Source organism: Arachis stenosperma, chromosome 6, assembly GCF_014773155.1.
Source record: "Arachis stenosperma cultivar V10309 chromosome 6, arast.V10309.gnm1.PFL2, whole genome shotgun sequence".
NCBI lineage: Eukaryota > Viridiplantae > Streptophyta > Magnoliopsida > Fabales > Fabaceae > Arachis > Arachis stenosperma.
The window spans coordinates 75,068,942-75,087,560 of NC_080382.1; the positions used below are offsets into that span (position 1 = coordinate 75,068,942).

Below are 18,619 nucleotides of genomic sequence, written 5' to 3' on the forward strand. Positions count from 1 at the left end.
CTTGGACATTAAATACTTGATCTATGCTACTCATGCCTTTGCCAGCATGCCAATAAACATCTTGCATTTAATTGTCATTACATGCACTTGATATATTTCCATTGATGACTTTTCACATGTAGTCATGACCATGTGTTACCGTCTTTCTTCTTTACTGTGCACTAGTCACCACCTTTCCCGTTCTCTTCCTTGCTCTAATCCTTGAAGTTTTAACGTCTTTACTCTTTCCCTTTCAGGATGGCCACCAAGAAAGGTAAAGAGAAAGCTACTCCCAAACAACCGGCAAGGAAAGGAACAAAAAGAGCACTAGCTGCGGAGCCACCCATCCACCTGTACATCTTAGCATGCACCGAGGATGGTGCAATCTTTAAGTGTGGGGAGGTCGATACCGATCTCCGTGGGTTAGTTACTTCTTTTTTTTTAACACCAATGTTAATTTGTTAATTGTTGCATTTGCATGTTTGTTTGATTTTATGCATTTAGTTACTACTTGGTTGAAGTAATATTTTCTTTTTCAAGAATTTTTTATAGTATTTTACTAATTTAAATTGAAAAATTTTTTGTTAAATTTGTTTGAAGTTGTATTTGGAACATGGTTTTTGAGCCAATGAACACACAACCTGTGAGATTTTGAGCCTATTTATATGGCTACATTATGTAACCATAATTTTTTATTCTTGTGTGTTTTCTTCTCTATAATTGCAATCTTTGCTTTGTTCCATTCTATAAGTTAATTATTTAGTGTATTTACATGCTTGCATATGATTGAGGCCATTACTTGTTTTTGCTCACTTATCCCAAATAAACCTACCTTTTATGCCATCCTTGTTAGCCCCCTTGAGCCATTTAACCCCCTTCTATTTTATAACCATATTACTAGCCTTAAGCAGAAAAACAAAATAAAAATCCCAAGTTGAATCCTTGGTTAGCTTAAGATAGATATTGTGTATAATTTAAGTATGGAAAATTTTATGGGAACATGGGATGATAGAAAAAAGGTAAAGAATTAAATTAAATAAGTTATTTGAAAATTTGGAAAGCATGCTCATGAGAAATCAAAATAATTAAATTACCATGTGCATTGAAAAAAAAATTATTAAGTAATTAAATAAGGGGGTACAAAAAAAATATTACCCCAAAAAGCAAAATAAAAAGAATCAATGCACATGGGACAAAATTCAAAAATAAGTTTGATACATGAGCCTGTAATACAAAAGTGGGAAAAATTTGGGTAGCTAGGTAAAGCATTTTAAATTGTATAAAGTATGTATATGTTAGGTGAGATCCTAGACTAATCAAGGATTCACTTTGTTAACTCACTTAGCCTTATATATATATCCTTACCTTTACCTCAGCCCCATTACAACCCTAAAAAGACCTCATGATGTTTGTATTGGTATACTAAATATTTGTTGATTGATTAGATGAAGAACAAAAGTTTAGAAAGCATGACTAGGGAAGAGTAGAGTGATTGACCCTAGACACTTGAGCGATTAGAGTGATATACACTACCAGTGAGGGTTCAATGCTTGATTCTATGTTCCCTACTTTCATGAGCTATCTTCTTACAAGTTTACTTGTATCTGATTGTGTAATTTGAACTAGTGAAGTTTGATTCATATTTGTCTTGGAGAACTTATTTACTTTTAACTAAGTAGGTAGAAACATTTTGCATGTAGTTGCATTCACATAGATAGGTTGCATTGCATACTCTCTATCATTCCTCTTCACTTCTTTATAGCTTCTCTTGAGCTTAGCATGAGGACATGCTAATGTTTAAGTGTGGGAAGATTGATAAACCACTATTTTATGGTTTATCTTGTGCTCAATTGAGTGGTTTTTATCAACTCTTTACCCACTTATTCATATGATTTGCATGTTTTACATTTTCCTTCCTGATTCTGTGCTATGATTGAAAACATGCTTCTTTGGTCTTAATTTTGCTATGTTTAATCCTCTCTTATTACCATTCGATGCCTTGATATGTGTGTTAAGTGATTTCAGAGATTAAAGGGCAGGAATGGCTTGGAAGATGGAAAGGAAGCATGCAAAACTGGAAGGAATACAAGGAACTGAAGGAACTGCTAAAGCTGTCCAGCCTGACCTCTTGGTACTAAATGGACCATAACTTGAGCTACAGAAGTCCAAATGATGCGGTTCTAGTTGCGTTGGAAAGCTAACATCCGGGACTTCGCAACGATATATAATTTGCCCTAGCTACCTTGAAGTTAGGCAACGGGAACGCGTGGATGACGCGCCCGCGTTGCATCTGCAAATTTCAATCCACGCAAACGCGTGGACGACGCCTCTGCGTGACTTTCCCGTGATCTGTACATACTAGAAAATGCTGGGGTGATTTCTGGGCTGTTTCTGACCCAGTTTTTAGCCCAGAAAGCACAGATTAGAGGCTATAAAGTGGGGGAGTCCATCCATATACTTGATACAACATACATTTATACATAGTTTTAGGATTTAGATGTAGTTTTAGAGAGAGAGAGAGGTTCTCTCCTCTCTATTAGGATTAGGATTAGGATTCCTCTTATAGGATTTAGGGATATTTTCATCTTCTTTATCTCAGGTTCAATGTTCTTTTTATTTATTTTCTCTTTTATTTGTTTATGAACTTTTCATGTTAGGATTTTCTTAATTAATATAATTTGAGGTATTTCAGACTCATGATTGCTTTTCTTTATTTATATAAATAATTTAGATTTTTCTCTTTTTGGCTTTGGTTGATTAATTGGTGACTCTTGAGTTGTCAAACTCATCGTGATTGATAATTGTTATCTTTGCTGATTAATTTAGATTCCTATAACTCTAGTCTTTCCTTAGGAGTTGACTAGGACTTTAGGTGCTAAATTGATTTGTCCACTTAACTTACCTTCATAGTTAGAGGTTAACTGAGTGGTAGCAAAAATATAATTCTCATCACCATTGATAACGATAACTAAGATAGGACTTCCAGTTTTCATACCTTGCCAAGAGTTTTATTAGTTATTAATTTATTAATTCCTGCAATCTATTTTTCTCATTCAAACCTTTTTCAAAACCCAAAAATACTGTTTTTCATAACCAATAATAAAACACACCTCCCTGCAATTCCTTGAGAAGACGACCCGAGGTTTGAATACTTCGGTTTATAAATTTATTAGGTTTTGTTACTTGTGACAACCAAAACGTTTGTACGAAAGGATTTTCTGTTGGTTTAGAAGCTATACTTACAACGCAATCATATTTTTATATTTCTTTACCGATAGAAAATCCGATTGTCAATTCGCCTTCAATCCTTGGCTTAAATAGCATCAAAAGTGAGTTGGATTTAGGCCTGGGAAGCCCAGAAGTTGCCCCCAGCAGATTCACTTTAAGTGGGTCACGTGCGAGCACCGACACATACGCATGGGTCACGCGTACGCGTCGTTTGGCATTTTCCATCCACGCGTATGCATATATCATGCGTACGCCTCACCTTGTGACATCACCTTCCACGCGTGTGATGAGCGGATAATTTATACGCTTTTTGGCATTATTTTTAGGTAGTTTTTAGTATGATTTAGCTAGTTTTTAGTATATAATTATTAGTTTTTATGCAAAAATCACATTTTTGGACTTTACTATGAGTTTGTGTGTTTTTCTGTGATTTCAGGTATTTTCTGGCTGAAATTGAGGGACCTGAGCAAAAATCTGATTCAGAGGCTGAAAAAGGACTACAGATGTTGTTGGATTCGGACCTCCCTGCACTCAAAATAGATTTTCTTAGGCTTTCCCGCAATGTATAATAGTCCATACTTTGCCCGAGATTTGATGGCCCAAATTGGCGTCAAAATGCTGGTCAGAGACCCTTTTCTGCCGTTAAACGCCAAAACTGGCATAAAAGCTGGAGTTAAACGCCCAAACTGGCACCAGAGTTGGCGTTTAACTCCAAGAACAGCCTCTACACGTGAAAGCTTCAATGCTCAGCCTAAGCACACAACAAGTGGGCACCAGAAGTGGATTTCTGCATCATTTACTTATTTCTGTAAACCCTAGGTTACTAGTTCATTATAAATAGGACCTTTTACTATTGTATTTTCATCTTTTTTATCATCTTTGATCTTGGGATCAGGTCTTTGAACCCTTTTTGATAGTTTCATGTTATTTGGGTGGCATGGCCATTCGACCATGTCTAGACCTTGTTCTTATGTATTTTCAATAGTGGAGTTTCTACACATCTTAGATTAAGGTGTGGAGCTCTGCTGTTTCTCATGAATTAATGCAATTACTACTGTTTTCTATTCAATTCAATCTTATTCTTGTTCTAAGATATCCATTCGCACTTCAACATGATGAATGTGATGATCAAGTGACACTCATCAGCATTCTCACTTATGAACGCGTGCCTGACAACCACTTCCGTTCTACTTGAAAACGAGCTTGAATGCATATTGCTTGGCCTCCTGGTCCATGACGCATGGTTGCCTCTCCTGACAACAGAGCCTTCCATTCCGTGAATCAGAGTCTTCATGGTATAAGCTAGAATCAATTGGCAGCATTCTTGAGATCCGGAAAGTCTAAACCTTTTCTGTGGTATTTCGAGTAGGATCTGGGATGGGATGACTGTGACGAGCTTCAAACTCGTGACTGTTGGGCACAGTGACAGTGTGCAAAAGGATCAATGGATCTTATTCCGACACGATCGAGAACCAACAGATGATTAGCCCTATGTAACCCATAGCCGGACCATTTTCTCTGAGAGGACGGACGGTAGCCATTGACAACGGTGATCCCCCAACATACAACTTGCCATGGAAGGGAGTACGCATGACTGGATGAAAGCAGTAGGAAAGCAGAGATTCAGGAGGGATAAAGCATCTTCATATGCTTATCTAAAATTCCCACCAATGAATTACATAAGTATCTCTATCTTATTTTATGTCTTGTTCATATTTTAATTATCAAAACCCCATAACCATTTGAATATGCCTGACTGAGATTTACAAGATGATCATAGATTGCTTAAAGCCGACAATCTCTGTGGGATCGACCCTTACTCACGTAAGGTATTACTTGGACGACCCAGTGCACTTGCTGGTCAGCTGCACGAAGTTGTGAAGAAGTGTGAAATTCACGATTTTGTGTACCAAGTTTTGGTGCCATTGCCGGGGATTGTTCGAGTTTGGACAACTGACGGTTCATCTTGTTGCTTAGATTAGGTATTTTTTCTTTCTATTTTGTTCTTCATAATTTTTAAGAACGAATTCTAGAGTTTCAGATGATGCTTTTATCATCACAGGAGCGTTTTTGATTCCCATCAATTTGGCTATTGTATGTAATGTCCTGCTGAAGCTTGGTTAGCCATGTCTAATCTTTTTAGACTGAAGCTTTAGACTAACATTGCATGATTCCTAGAATTCTTATTAAAAATCTTGAGTTTCTTATTTTCTTTTTTAAAAAAATAATTTTCGAAAAGAATACAAAAAAAAATTATAAAATCATAAAATCAAAAATATTTTGCATTTCTTGTTTGCGTCTAGTGTCAAATTTCAAGTTTGGTGTCAATTGCATGTTTCTATTTTTCCTGCATTTTTTGAAAATATATGCATTGTGTTCTTTATTGATCTTCAAGTTGTTCTTGAAGATTTTCTATGTCTGATCTTCAAATTCTATTATTTTGTGTCTTTTGTTGTTTTTCATGTGCGTTCTCAACTTGTTAGTGCCTCTAATATGAAAATTTCTAAGTTTGGTGTCTTGCATATCTTTCTTTTCTTAAAAATTTTCAAAAATATGTTCTTGATGTTCATCATGATCTTGAAAGTGTTCTTGGTGTTCATCTTGACATTCAAAGTGTTCTTGCATGCATTATCTGTTTTATTCTAATTTTTCATGAGTAGTTTCATTTTGTTGTTTTTCTTTCTCCTCATTAAAAATTCAAAAAAAATTTAAAATCATGTCTTTTCAAGTCAATGATACAAAGAATTGAAGATTCAGAACATAAAGCAGAGGAATCACAAAGAAAAAGTTGGGCATTCAAAATGCCCAGTGAAGAAGGAATTCTGGCGTTTAAATGCCAGCCAGGGTACCTGGCTGGGCGTTCAATGCCTAAGGAGGTAAACAAGTGGGCGTTAAACGCCAGAATGAATACCATTCTGGGCGTTTAACGCCAGGATAGCACCAAAGAGGCGATTTTGTTTTCAATTCAAATCTTTTACAATTTTTTAAATTTTAAAACTAATTTTTCAAAATCTTATCTTTTTCATATCCTCTCTTATTAATCACATCTTTTTCAAAATCAAATCTTTATCATTTTTCTTTTATTAATTTCAAAAATCCTTGCTAACAATTAATGTTGTGATTGAAAAATTTCAAGTTTGTTACTTTCTTATTAAGAAAGGTTCAATATTTGAATTTTAGAATCATATCTTTTAATTTCTTGTTAGTCAAGTCATCAATTTTAAAAAAATAAAATCTTTTTTTTAAAAAATCTTTTTCAATCATATCTTTTCAATCATATATTTTTAAAATCATATCTTTTTCAATCATATCTCATTTAATTTGATTTCAAATTTTTCTTTTCTAACTTCTTATCTTTCTAAAATTATTTTCAAATCTTTTTCAACCAATCACTATTTCTTATCTTTTTCAAAACCACCTATCCACTTTTCCACTCCCAATTTTCGAAAATCACTAACCACTTTTTCAAAAAAGCTTTTTAATTTTTGAAAACTCTCTCTCTCATCTCTTTCTATTTAATTGCTAACACTTATCCTCATTTAATAATTTGAACCCCCTTCTTCTTTATAAGTTCGAATTCTTCTCTACCTCATCCTTCTATTCTTCTTTTCCTCTGACACATTAAGGAATCTTTATACTGTGACATAGAGGATTCCATACTTTCTTTGTTTTCTTCTCTTTCATATGAGTAGGAACAAAGATAAAAGCATTCTTGTTGAAGCTGATCTTGAACCTGAAAAAACTCTAAAGAGAAAGTTAAGAGAAGCTAAAGCACAACTCTCTGGAGAGGACCTGACAGAAATTTTTGAAAAAGAAGAAGACATGGTAGCCGAGAATAAAAACAATGCCAACAATGCAAGGAAGGTGCTTGGTGACTTTACTGCACCAACTCCCGACTTCTCTGGTAGAAGCATCTCTATTCCTGCCATTGGAGCAAACAACTTTGAGCTTAAGCTTCAATTAGTTTATCTGATGCAATAGAATTACAGGTTTCATAGACTTTCATTGGAAGATCCTCATCAGTTCTTGGCTGAATTTTTGCAAATCTGTGACACTGTTAAGACCAATGGAGTTGATCCCAAGGTCTACAGACTTAATCTTTTCCCTTTTGCTGTAAGAGATAGAACTAGTATATGGTTGAACTCACAACCTAGAGACAGCCTGAACTCTTGGGAAAAGCTGGTCAATGCCTTCTTAGCTAAATTCTTTCCACCTCAAAAGATGAGTAAGCTTAGAGTGGAAGTTCAAACCTTCAAATAGAAGGAAGGTGAATCCCTCTATGAAGCTTGGGAAAGATACAAGAAATTGATCAGAAGGTGTCCTTCTAACATGCTTTCAGAATGGAGCATCATAGGTATCTTCTATGATGGTCTGTCTAAGTTATCCAAGATGTCATTGGACTATTCTGTGGGCGGATCCATTCATCTGAAGAAAATGCCTACAAAAGCCCAGGAACTCATTGAAATGGTTGCAAATAACCAGTTCATGTACACTTCTGAAAGAAATCCTCTAAACAATGGGACAACTCAGAAGAAAGGAGTTCTTGAGACTGATACTCTGAATGCCATATTGGCTCAGAATAAAATATTGACTTAGCAAGTCAATATGATTTCTCAGAATCTTACTGGATTGCAAGCTACATCTAGCAGTGCTAAAGAAGCCTCCTCTGAAGGAGAAGCTTATGACCCTGAGAATCCTGTAATGGAAGAGGTGAATTACATGAGAGAGCCCTATGGAAACACCTACAATTCTTCATGGAGGAATCACCCAAATTTCTCATGGAAGGATCAACAGAAGCCTCAACAAGGCTTCAATAACAATAATGGTGGGAGAAATAGGTTTGACAATAGCAAGCCTTTTCCATCATCTTCTCAGCAACAGACAGAGAATTCTGAGCAGAGCCGCTCTAGCTTAGCAAACATAGTCTCTGATCTATCCAAGGTCACTCTTAGTTTCATGAATGAGACACAGTAATCCATAAGAAATTTGGAGGCACAAGTGGGTCAGTTGAGTAAAAGAGTTACTGAAACTCTTCCTAACACTCTCCCAAGCAATACAGAAGAGAACCCAAAAAGAGAGTGCAAGGCCATAATTATATCCAACATGGCCGAACCTGGAGAGAGTGAGGAGGCAGTGATTCCCAGTGAGGAAGACCTCATGGGACGTCCACTAACCAATAAGGAGTTCCCTCATGAGGAACCAAAGGAATCTGAGACTCATCTAGAGACCATAGAGATTCCACTAAAGTTTCTATTGCCATTCATGATCTCTGAAGAATGTTCTTCTTCTTAAGAAGATGAAGTTACTACTGAAGAGTAAATTGCTCAGTATCTAGGAGCAATCATAAAGCTGAATGCCAAATTATTTAGTAATGAGACTTAGGAGGATGAACCTCCATTGCTCATTAATGAACTAAACACCTTCGCTCAGCTGAAGATACCTCAAAAGAAACTGGATCCCAGAAAATTCTTAATACCCTGTACCATAGGCACCATGACCTTTGAGAAGGCTCTGTGTGACCTAGGTTCAGGCATAAACCTCATGCTAATCTCTGTAATGGAGAAATTGGGAATCTTTGAGGTGCAAGCTGCAAGAATCTCACTAGAGATGGCAGAAAAATCTATAAAACTGGCTTATGGACTTGTAGAGGATATTTTAGTGAAGGTTGAAGGCCTTTACATCACTGCTGACTTCATAATCCTGGACACTGGGAGGAACAAGGATGAATCCATCATCCTTGGCAGACCCTTCCTAGCCACAGCAAAAGCTGTGATTGATGTTGACAGAGGAGAGTTGGTCTTTCAAGTGAATGAGGACTACCTACTGTTTAAGGCTCAAGGATCTCCTTCTGTACACATGGAGAAGAAGCATGAAAAGCTTCTCTCAATACAAATTCAAATAGAGCCCCCACATTCAAACTCTAAGTTTGGTGTTGGAAGGCCCCAACCATGCTTTGAACATCTGTGAAGCTCCATGAGAGCTCACTGTCAAGCTATTGACATTAAAGAAGCGCTTATTGGGAGGCAACCCAATTTTTATTTATCTATGTTAAATTTTCATTTTCCATTGTTATTTTATGTTTTCTTTAGGTTGATGATCATGTGGAGTCACAAAAATAACTGTAAAAATCAAAGCAAATTCAAAAACAGAATTAAAAATAGCACACCCTGGAGAAGGAGCTTACTAGCGTTTAAACGCCAGTAAGGGTAGCAGAATGGGCGTTAAACGCCAGTCTGGCACTATCCTGGGTGTTTAATGCCAGAAAAGGGCACCAAATTGGTGTTTATTGCCAGAAAAGGGCACTAAGCTGGCGTTAAACGCCAGAAAGGGAAGAAAAGCTGGCGTTTAACGCCAGGAATGGGCAGCAACCTAGCATTTAACACCAGGATTAGCACTCAGAGAGCGTTTACACGCCAGAATGGTGCAGGGATGAGAAATCCTTGACACCTCAGGATCTGTGGACGCCACAAGATCCCCACCTACCTCAACTCACTCTCTCTTTTCTTCATTCATTCCAATAACACCCTTCCCGAAATACCCCTCACCAATCACCTCCATTTATCTTCCCCAATACCCTTCACCAATCACCTCCATCCATTCTTTCCCAAACACCCTATCTATACACAACATATACACTTATCCCCCCTTGGTCGAACCTTACTTCACCCTCATTCTCCTCTATTTCTTCTTCTCCTCCGTCCTTCTTTCTTCTTTTGCTCAAGGACGAGCAAACCTTTTAAGTTTGGTGTGGTAAAAGCATTGCTTTTTGTTTTTCCATAACCATTTATGGCACCCAAGGCCGGAGAAACCTCTAGAAAGAGGAAATAGAAGGCAAAAGCTTCCACCTCTGAGTCATGAGAGATGGAGAGATTCATCTCAAAGGTCCATCAAGACCACTTCTATGAAGTTATGGCCAAGAAGAAGGTGATCCCTGAGGTCCCTGTCATGGTCAAAAGGAATGAGTATCTGGAGATCCGACATGAGATTCGAAGAAGAGGTTGGGAAGTTCTCACCAACCCCATTTAACAACTCGGAATCTTAATGGTTCAAGAGTTCTATGCTAATGCATGGATCACCAAGAACCATGATCAAAGTGTGAACCCAAACCCAAAGAATTGGCTTACCATGGTTCGGGGGAAATACTTTGATTTCAGTCCGAAAAATGTAAGGTTCGCATTCAACTTGCCAATTATGCAAGGAGATGCATGCCCATAAACTAGAAGGGTTAACTTTGATCAAAGGTTGGACCAAGTCCACATTGACATATGTGTAGAAGGAGCTCAATAGAAAAGAGACTCTAAAGGCAAGCCGGTTCAATTGAGAAGGCATGACCTTAAACCCGTGGCTAGAGGATGGTTGGAATTCATCCAACGCTCCATCATTCCTACTAGCAACCGATCCAAAATGACTGTAGATCGGGCTATCATGATCCATAGCATCATGATTGGAGAGGAAGTAGAAGTTCATGAGATCATACCTCTAGAACTATACAAAGTGGCTGACAAGCCCTCCACTTTGGCAAGGTTAGCCTTTCCTCATCTCATTTGTCACCTATGCAGTTTAGCTGGAATTATCATAGAAGAAGACATCCTCATTGAAGAGGACAAGCCCATAACTAAAAAGAGGATGGAGCAAATAAGAGAGCCCACTCATGGACCTCAACAAGAGCATGAGGAAGTCCCTCATCAAGAAATCCCTGAGATGCCTCAAGGGATGCATTTTCCTCCACACAACTATTGGGAGCAACTCAACACCTATTTGAGAGATTTGAGTTCCAATATGGAGCAACTAAGGATGGAGTACCAAGAGCACTCCATTATTCTCCATGAAATTAGAGAGGATCAAATATCCATGAGGGAAAAGCAACAAAGGCAAGGAAGAGACATAGAGGAGCTCAGGCGTTCCATTGGATCTTTAAGAGGAAGAACTAGCTGCCATCACTAAGGTGGACCCGTTCTTTGATTTCCTTGTTCTTATCTTTCTGTTTTTCGATTTTTATGCTTTATGTGTGTCTATGTTTGTGTCTTTATTACATGATCATTAGTGTCTAGTGTCTATGTCTTAAAGCTATGAATAATTCCATGAATCCTTCACCTTTCTTAAATGAAAAATGTTCCTAATTACAAAAGAACAAGAAGTACATGAATTTCAAATTTTTTCTTGAAATTAGTTTAATTATTTTGATGTGGTGGCAATACTTTTTGTTTTTCTGAATGAATGCATGAACAGTGCATATTTTTTATGGTGAAGTTTATGAATTTTAAATTGTTGGCTCTTGAAAGAATGATGAATAAAGAGAAATGTTATTGATAATCTGAAAAATCATGAAATTGATTCTTGAAGCAAGAAAAAGCAGTGAAAAAGAAAAAGTGGCAAAAAAAAAGAGAAGAAAGAAAAAGCAAGCAGAAAAAGCAAGCAGAAAAAGCCAATAGCCCTTTAAAACCAAATGGCAAGGGTAAAAGGGATTCAAGACTTTGAGCATTAATGGATAGGAGGGCCTAAAGGAATAAAATCCTAGCCTAAGCGGCTGAATCAAGCTGTCCCTAACCATGTGCTTGTGGCATGCAGGTCCAAGTGAAAAGCTTGAGACTGAGTGGTTAAAGTCGTGGTCCAAAGCAAAAGAGTGTGCTTAAGAACTCTGGACATCTATAACTAGGAACTTTAGCAAAGCTGAGTCACAATTTGAAAAGGTTCACCCAGTTATGTGTCTGTGGCATTTATGTATCCAGTGGTAATTGATAAACCTATATTTCATGAGTTCTTTTGTGCTTAATTTGAGTAATTTATATAATCCTTCACCTACTTATTCACATTAATTGCATGGTTTTACTTTCCCTTCCTTATTATGTCGTATTGTGAAAAACATGTTTCCTAAGCTTTAAAAATTAATTATTTTAATTACCTTTATTTCCATTCGATGCCGTGATTATTATGTTGAGTAGTTTGAGATTTTCTAAGGTAGAATGACTTAGAGGATGGAAAAGGAAACATACAAAAATGGAAGGAGAAAGCAAAACGGAGCTTTAAGGAAACTGGTGTTCACGCGATCGCATGGACGACACGATCGCGTGCCAGAAGCGAAGATTCAGCGACGCGGCCGCATGACTGACGCGACCGCGCGCCTTAAGCAGAACGCACATGACGTGGTCGCATGACTGACGCGACCGCGTGGCAAGGAAAAGCTCTGAATAACGCGACCGCGTGACCCACGCAGACGCGTGACAGAGGCCACGCACCAGAAAATTACAGAACACGCCCCAGCGAGTTGTAAAGCCCTTTTTGGCCCAAATCCAAGTCCAGAAAGCATAGACCAGAGGTTATGAAGTGAGGGAAAGCATCCATTCAAGGGGAGCTCGCATAGTTTTAGTTTTCTATGATTTAGATTTAGTCTAGAGAGAGATTCTCTCTCTCTGAGGATTTAGGACTTCTTCTTGTTTTGGGAGTAACTCTGGATCCAGGTTTAAATGTTCTTTTATTTTAGTTTTACAATTATTTATTCCAACATTTGAATTGATTATTATAAATTGATTTATGAATTATTCCATGTCACAGATTGTTATTTGAATTAATGATAATTGAGGTATTTTCAGTCTATGATTGTTCTCTTTGATTTAAGTTGCCATTGCTTCACATCTAAGGATATTTTTATTATTTCAGCAAATTTACTTTTTCCCTTTTGGTTCTGGTTAAGAATTCAGTAACTCAACAGTTATCAAACTCAACATAATTGATAATCGTTATCTTGCTAATTGAGCTGAACTTAAATAATCCCACCCTTTTCTTAAGAAATAATTAGGATTCAAAGGTCAATTTAATTAGTCCCTGGACTTTCCTAAGAAAGTGGAATTAAGATACAACTTTCATTATTGTTGAGAGAGATAACTAAGTTGAACTTCTAGTTTCTCTTACCTTGCCAAAAGTTGTTTTACAGTTATTTATTTATTTTTAATTGCCATTTAATTCACTCGTCATTTAAATCACTTGCTTCTCATATTCTAAACCCCGATTACAACCTTTATAGCCAATAATAAGAACATACTTCCTCGCAGTTCCTTGAGAAGACGACCCGAGGTTTAAATACTCGGTTATCAATTTTAAAGGGGTTTGTTACTTGTGACAACCAAAATGTTTGTACGAAGGGATTTCTGTCGGTTTAGAGACTATATCTACAACGCGACTGTTTTTATGAACTTCTTTACTGGCAAAAATCCCAACGTCAAAATGGCGCCGTTGCCGGGGAACTGCTAACGTGTGCCTTATTATTGGCTATTGTAAATATTTTTTTTTTCTTTTGCTTGTTTATTTATTTTCATTTTTCCTTTTTATCTTTATTTGCCACTATGAACTCTCACCCCTCTCGCTTTGAGTTTGGTTCTAATATTGTTAAAGGAAATAGAAGTTACAGCAGGAATGTGCATCAAGGTCAGACCAATCAAGGATGGATGGAACCAAGAGGATCTAATCAACCCTTTTGGCAGCAACACCCTCCGAGATATCCTGGACAAAGACCATTCTACCGCGCATACCCAACTGAAAGACATGGTGGACAACCTTGTAACTACCAACAAGCCCCACCTCATGCATATGAACCATCCCATCAACATAACCTCGAATCACCACACTCACAAGCTTCTCTTCACCATTCGCCATCATATGATCCTTCCTTACCCCAATACCAATCCAATCGTTCCCAGTCATCACCACTTCCCTATGTATCATGTCTAAGTCCAGCAAACCGTGAAGCAGAGGATCGCCTAAAAGAAACAGTAATTAAATTTCAAACAACCATTCAGCAACTGGAGCACGCAGTAATCCAATGGGCCACTAAGCGCTCAAATATACAAGGATCAACCACAGCTCGATGTGGACAACCCGATGAAGAGCGTAGCATGAAAGAAATACTAGAGACTCCAGTAGACAAGCCAGAGAATGAATTCGTACTAGAACAAGTGGAAGAAGCTGTCATTGTTCAAAAAGAAGAGTTGGTTGAAGATCTAGGCGATGCTGAACCTCCATGGGAATCCAGAATTGAGGAAAACTCCGTCCAGGATGCTACAGTTGATGCTAAGGAAGATACTGTACAATCTCCAAGGCAAGTCGTTTATGAGGAATCAGACGGAATAATCGAAGAAGAAAATTCCCTTGATGATGATATTCACAAGTCTAGCTCTCTTGGTGATGAACTTGCGTCCGCAAGTGAATTCTCTGAGATCGAAGAATCTTCCCCAAGTGAATATGAAGATGATGCGGAGGTAGATTTCTCTCATCCTCCAATCTATGACTTGAGTGATGAGGAAGACATAGAAAACTTTGACCAGGATACAGATACAATTGAAGATCTTTGCAAAGAAGTGGAGGAATTCACAGAAGAGCACAAGGAAACGGAACTTGCAGAACTACCAAAAACACCTATCCCAAGGCCACTACCACTTAATACAAGTTCCAAGTGGGTACAATCCTTAACTTATAATTTTACTTATTCACTTGAATATGGTTTGCTTGAAACAGATGGCCAACTTAGAGCTCTCTGCGGCTTTAAGAGTAAGAGGGAATTGGCTCGTACTCAGAACTGGTGCACCAGGTTCAATAAGGTTCCACGCTTCACCTCGAAGTACACGGATTGGTATCATGCTCAATTGCATGGATCACGGAGAACGTTTGGTCACCACGGTGAGATTCTACTTTTTAACCCGCCCGAATGGAAACTTACAAATCAAAACAGAGGCGGATCTAAAAACATAGCTTGGGATCATGGATTATATTCTGACATTCGTCATCCTGGGAGGCTGAATATCTGTTTGAAGCTGCTCAGAAGCTTTATATGTCTAGTTTGGGACCCCGGAGGCTGTTGGCATTCCAAGCACTGGTGGAGATTTTTGGACGAATTTAAACATAAACCACCATAACAGGATACTCCTCCAATGTCCAACTTAAGGACTTTAACTAAAAGTGTTAGGTGGGAGACAACCCACCATGGTATGGTCGCTTCTTTTTCAATTTATTTCTTGTTGATTGCTTTCATTTTTCCTTTTTCATTTTAATTTATTAAACCTGGAATCATGCATAGCATTCATGTTAACCATTGCATTCTGCATTTTTCATGCATATATAAAAAAAAGGGTGCACGATGCGATCGCATGCCCCATGCGATCGCGTCATATTACGAAAACACCACTCGCGCGATCGCGTGACTCACGCGGCCGCGTGATATATATATCGGCGTAAGGATCCAACGAACAGAAAGTTAGGCTGGAATCGTGCGGCCCTCGTGCGTTTCGCGCAAATTGGCCCACGCGATCGCATGCCCTATGCGATCGCGTCACTTGCACAATACCAATCCTACGCGATGGATTGCACATCACCCCAAAAGGAGACAGAGAGTTACGCTGAAACGGTGCTGGAGTCGTGCATTTAGCACGAACTCTAGCGACGCAATCGCGAGACCCACGCGATCGCGTCAACCTTCTTTCCCCCCTCTCATGCGATCGCGCGCCCCACGTGATCGCGTCACTCCCATTTTCGCCCCAACCACGCGACCGCGTGCCCCACACGGCCGCGTGGATTCGAAGGTATAACCCCCCCAGCCACGCGAACCCTATCAGTCGCGCAGCCCCCCCACCCCCAACCCTCTTCTCCCTCTATGCTTCTTCTTCCTCCTTCTTCCTCCAGCGCCACCCAGCCACCACTGCACCACCACCCAGACGCCGCCTCCACGCCGGACGCCGCCGCCGCAACCCCCTCCCCTCCCTTCTTCTCCCTTCTTCCTCTATCCTCCCCTCTCCACCACTGTCCTCCGCGACCACCGCCCCCCACCGCCGGCCACCCAACCGCGCCCCCCCTCTCCGCCACCCACCCGCAGCCCCCCTTCTTCTATCACTAACCCTAAACCCTCTCCACCACTGCCCCCCTCAGCCGCCACCGCGCCAAACGCCGCCACAGCCACCTTCTTCTCCGTTCCACCCCTTCCGCCTACCAGGTTCCGCAAAACGCAAATCTTTTTTATCCGTTCGTCATTTTTCTGTAATTTTTTTCCGTTTCTGTTCATAATTAGGATAGATAGATATGCATGTTGTAGTGGAATTTTTAGGTTGTTAGGTAGCTTAGGCTGTGGTTAGTGGATCTAGGTCTGTTTACTTGCACTGTTCTTGTTTCTGTTTTATCCTAACTGCAATTCTGCTGTTCCTGCGACATCGTTCATATGCTGTGATTTCTTGCATTTGCTGCTTGTTACTCTAAATTTTCCTGTTTCTATTCATTACTGGTAACTGCAGCAAGTTTTTAATTCATATGAACTGCTATGATTGCTGTTTATTTTCCGAGACAATCCAATTTTAGCCGGAATGCTGCCCAAATTTTTTTGAAAATTATTTTCATTCATGTTTTGGTTTGGCATTTCTGAACTCTGTTTTACTCTGCTTTACCCAGACCATTTCATGAATGCTTTGGCAGACTTTCTTATCCTCTTTGATTTCCTGGTTCATAAACTGCATTTGTGATTCACTGATTCTAATTTTTGCTTTTTTTTATTTCTATTCGAATCAGCATCACCCTATTTCTCTTGTTCGATTATGAGTACTTCTATTCTTACTTGTGAATCACTGTTATATGGAATTTTTCTATGCCACTTACTTTAACCCGTACTTTACTAACTCACTAATTTTAATTTACTAATTTCTTTTTCAAAATTCTAACCATACTAACCCTTTTGATCTCTTTTCTGATTATTTTCACTTTCCTCTAACTTTCTAACCATGGCATATTGATTTTTTCTCCATTTAACATAAATTCCATCACATTTCATTTCCTCATTTTCCTTATTCACCCTTGACACTTTGAGTTTCCTTTGTTTACTTGCCTATTTGCTTTCCTATTTTTTTATCCATATCCTGGTTTTCTGTTTTTTTAGGATGTCTGCCTCACAAAGGAAAGGTAAAGGCAAGGCTACTGGCAAGCGCAAGCGAGGAGTTTCCTCCCAGTCCATCATTGCTCTAATGCACAATTCTTCATGGTGGGAGAAGAACATCACACAGCAGGAGAAAGCTGACCAGCTGCTTCCTGCAAATGATCCATTAAAATTTGCGAACCGGTACTGTGAACTGAAGTACCCGACTTTTGCAAACTCCAGAAATCTATACCTGGAACGAACTCTAAAAATTCCAGAAGCCCTCCAATAGTACACCACTGAGCAAATCAAGCAAAGGGGCTGGCTCTTTCTGGAAAGAACACTGACAGAGGTCAACGCATCTTGGGTCCGGGAATTCTATTGCAACTACTACCTCACCACCTTAGATGCCATAAACCTGAGAGGAAAACAAATTCTGGTCACTGAAGAGGCCTTAGAGGACATCTTTCAGCTCCTAGTCAAATTCGATCAGCTTGATGGTTTTTCAAAGGCTGAGGAGGACATGAGTCAGATGCAGTTTGATTGGGATGCCGTGAAGGCACGGATAGCTCTCGACCCGACAGTTCCTTGGGAGATGGGTCAGGACACTACCATGCCTAGAGGGATCAAGAGAGTGTACTTGAATGATGAGGCTCGGCTATGGCATCAGATCTTGAGCAACTATGTGATGCCGAGTACTCATGAGACTGAGATCCCGGTTGCCATGATTACCCTCCTCTGGTGTGTGCTGGAGGGTAAGGACCTGTACTTGCCTCGTTTTATCCGGCACTATATGGCCAGGGTCCATGTCCGAGGCACCCTCCCTTTTCCGTATCTAGTTACACAGCTTGGCCGTCGGGCTAACGTGCCATGGGAGGATGCCGATGAGAGACCACCAGCGGCAGATTGCAGGAAAATCATTCCTCACAGCAGGAACTTCCTAGCTTTGGGCTACAGACCACCACCCTTCACTGCTACGATGAGACAGCCCCACCGTCTGTTGGACCCTCTTCATCCACAGCTGCCTCTGCTGCCACCACTGCACCTCCACCCGCCTCTGAGCCAGTTTATCGCCTCGTGCACCGTCTATTCCACCAGCTTGATCAGATGAAGCACCGTAACAGGCGCCGGTATGAGAGATTAGAGCGCCGCAGCAAGCGACGCTATTACCATCAGAAGGTGATGATCAGACAGGGCGCCGACATCCCCTCCGAGCCCGACACTCCATCAGAGCCATCAGAGGAGGAGGAGGATGAGCACGAGGAGGAGCCTCATTCCCAGGCAGTGACTCATTTCCATGAGGAGACCCATCAGCAGGCCGCCACAGAGTAGGCTGCCCCGCATCAATAGGTTATCTGAAATTCCCACCAATGAATTACATAAGTATCTCTATCTTATTTTATGTCTTATTCATCTTTTAATTATCAAAACCCCATAACCATTTGAATCTGCCTGACTGAGATTTACAAAATGACCATAGCTTGCTTTAAGCCGACAATCTCCGTGGGATCAACCCTTACTCACATAAGG

General features: G+C 39.6%; 1 protein-coding gene and 1 non-coding gene across 2 annotated transcripts; one reads left to right on the forward strand and one right to left on the reverse strand.

The window, feature by feature from the left end:
- Positions 1 to 7,434: 7,434 nt before the first annotated feature.
- LOC130937553 (small nucleolar RNA R71) lies at positions 7,435 to 7,542 on the reverse strand. Its single transcript, XR_009068767.1, has one exon. It is a non-coding gene; the product is annotated as a small nucleolar RNA R71 (small nucleolar RNA).
- A 6,554-nt stretch (positions 7,543 to 14,096) lies between these two features.
- On the forward strand, positions 14,097 to 17,381 carry LOC130934201 (formin-like protein 3). The gene is made up of 4 exons (XM_057863788.1): positions 14,097 to 14,144; positions 14,256 to 14,403; positions 15,877 to 16,183; positions 17,114 to 17,381. Exons 1-4 carry the CDS (start codon positions 14,097 to 14,099, stop codon positions 17,379 to 17,381), a joined length of 771 nt encoding a protein of 256 aa, XP_057719771.1.
- The last annotated feature ends 1,238 nt before the right edge of the window (positions 17,382 to 18,619 follow it).

What these genes read in the sequence shown, in the direction of transcription:
- LOC130934201 (XM_057863788.1), top strand. Translation starts at nt 14,097, where the DNA reads ATGAAAGAAATACTAGAGACTCCAGTAGACAAGCCAGAGAATGAATTC. An exon ending in ACAAGCCAGAGAATGAATTC is followed by an intron (nt 14,145 to 14,255) that starts GTACTAGAACAA and finishes AACTCCGTCCAG; the next exon opens with GATGCTACAGTTGATGCTAA. An exon ending in TGATGAACTTGCGTCCGCAA is followed by an intron (nt 14,404 to 15,876) that starts GTGAATTCTCTG and finishes TTCTTCCTCCAG; the next exon opens with CGCCACCCAGCCACCACTGC.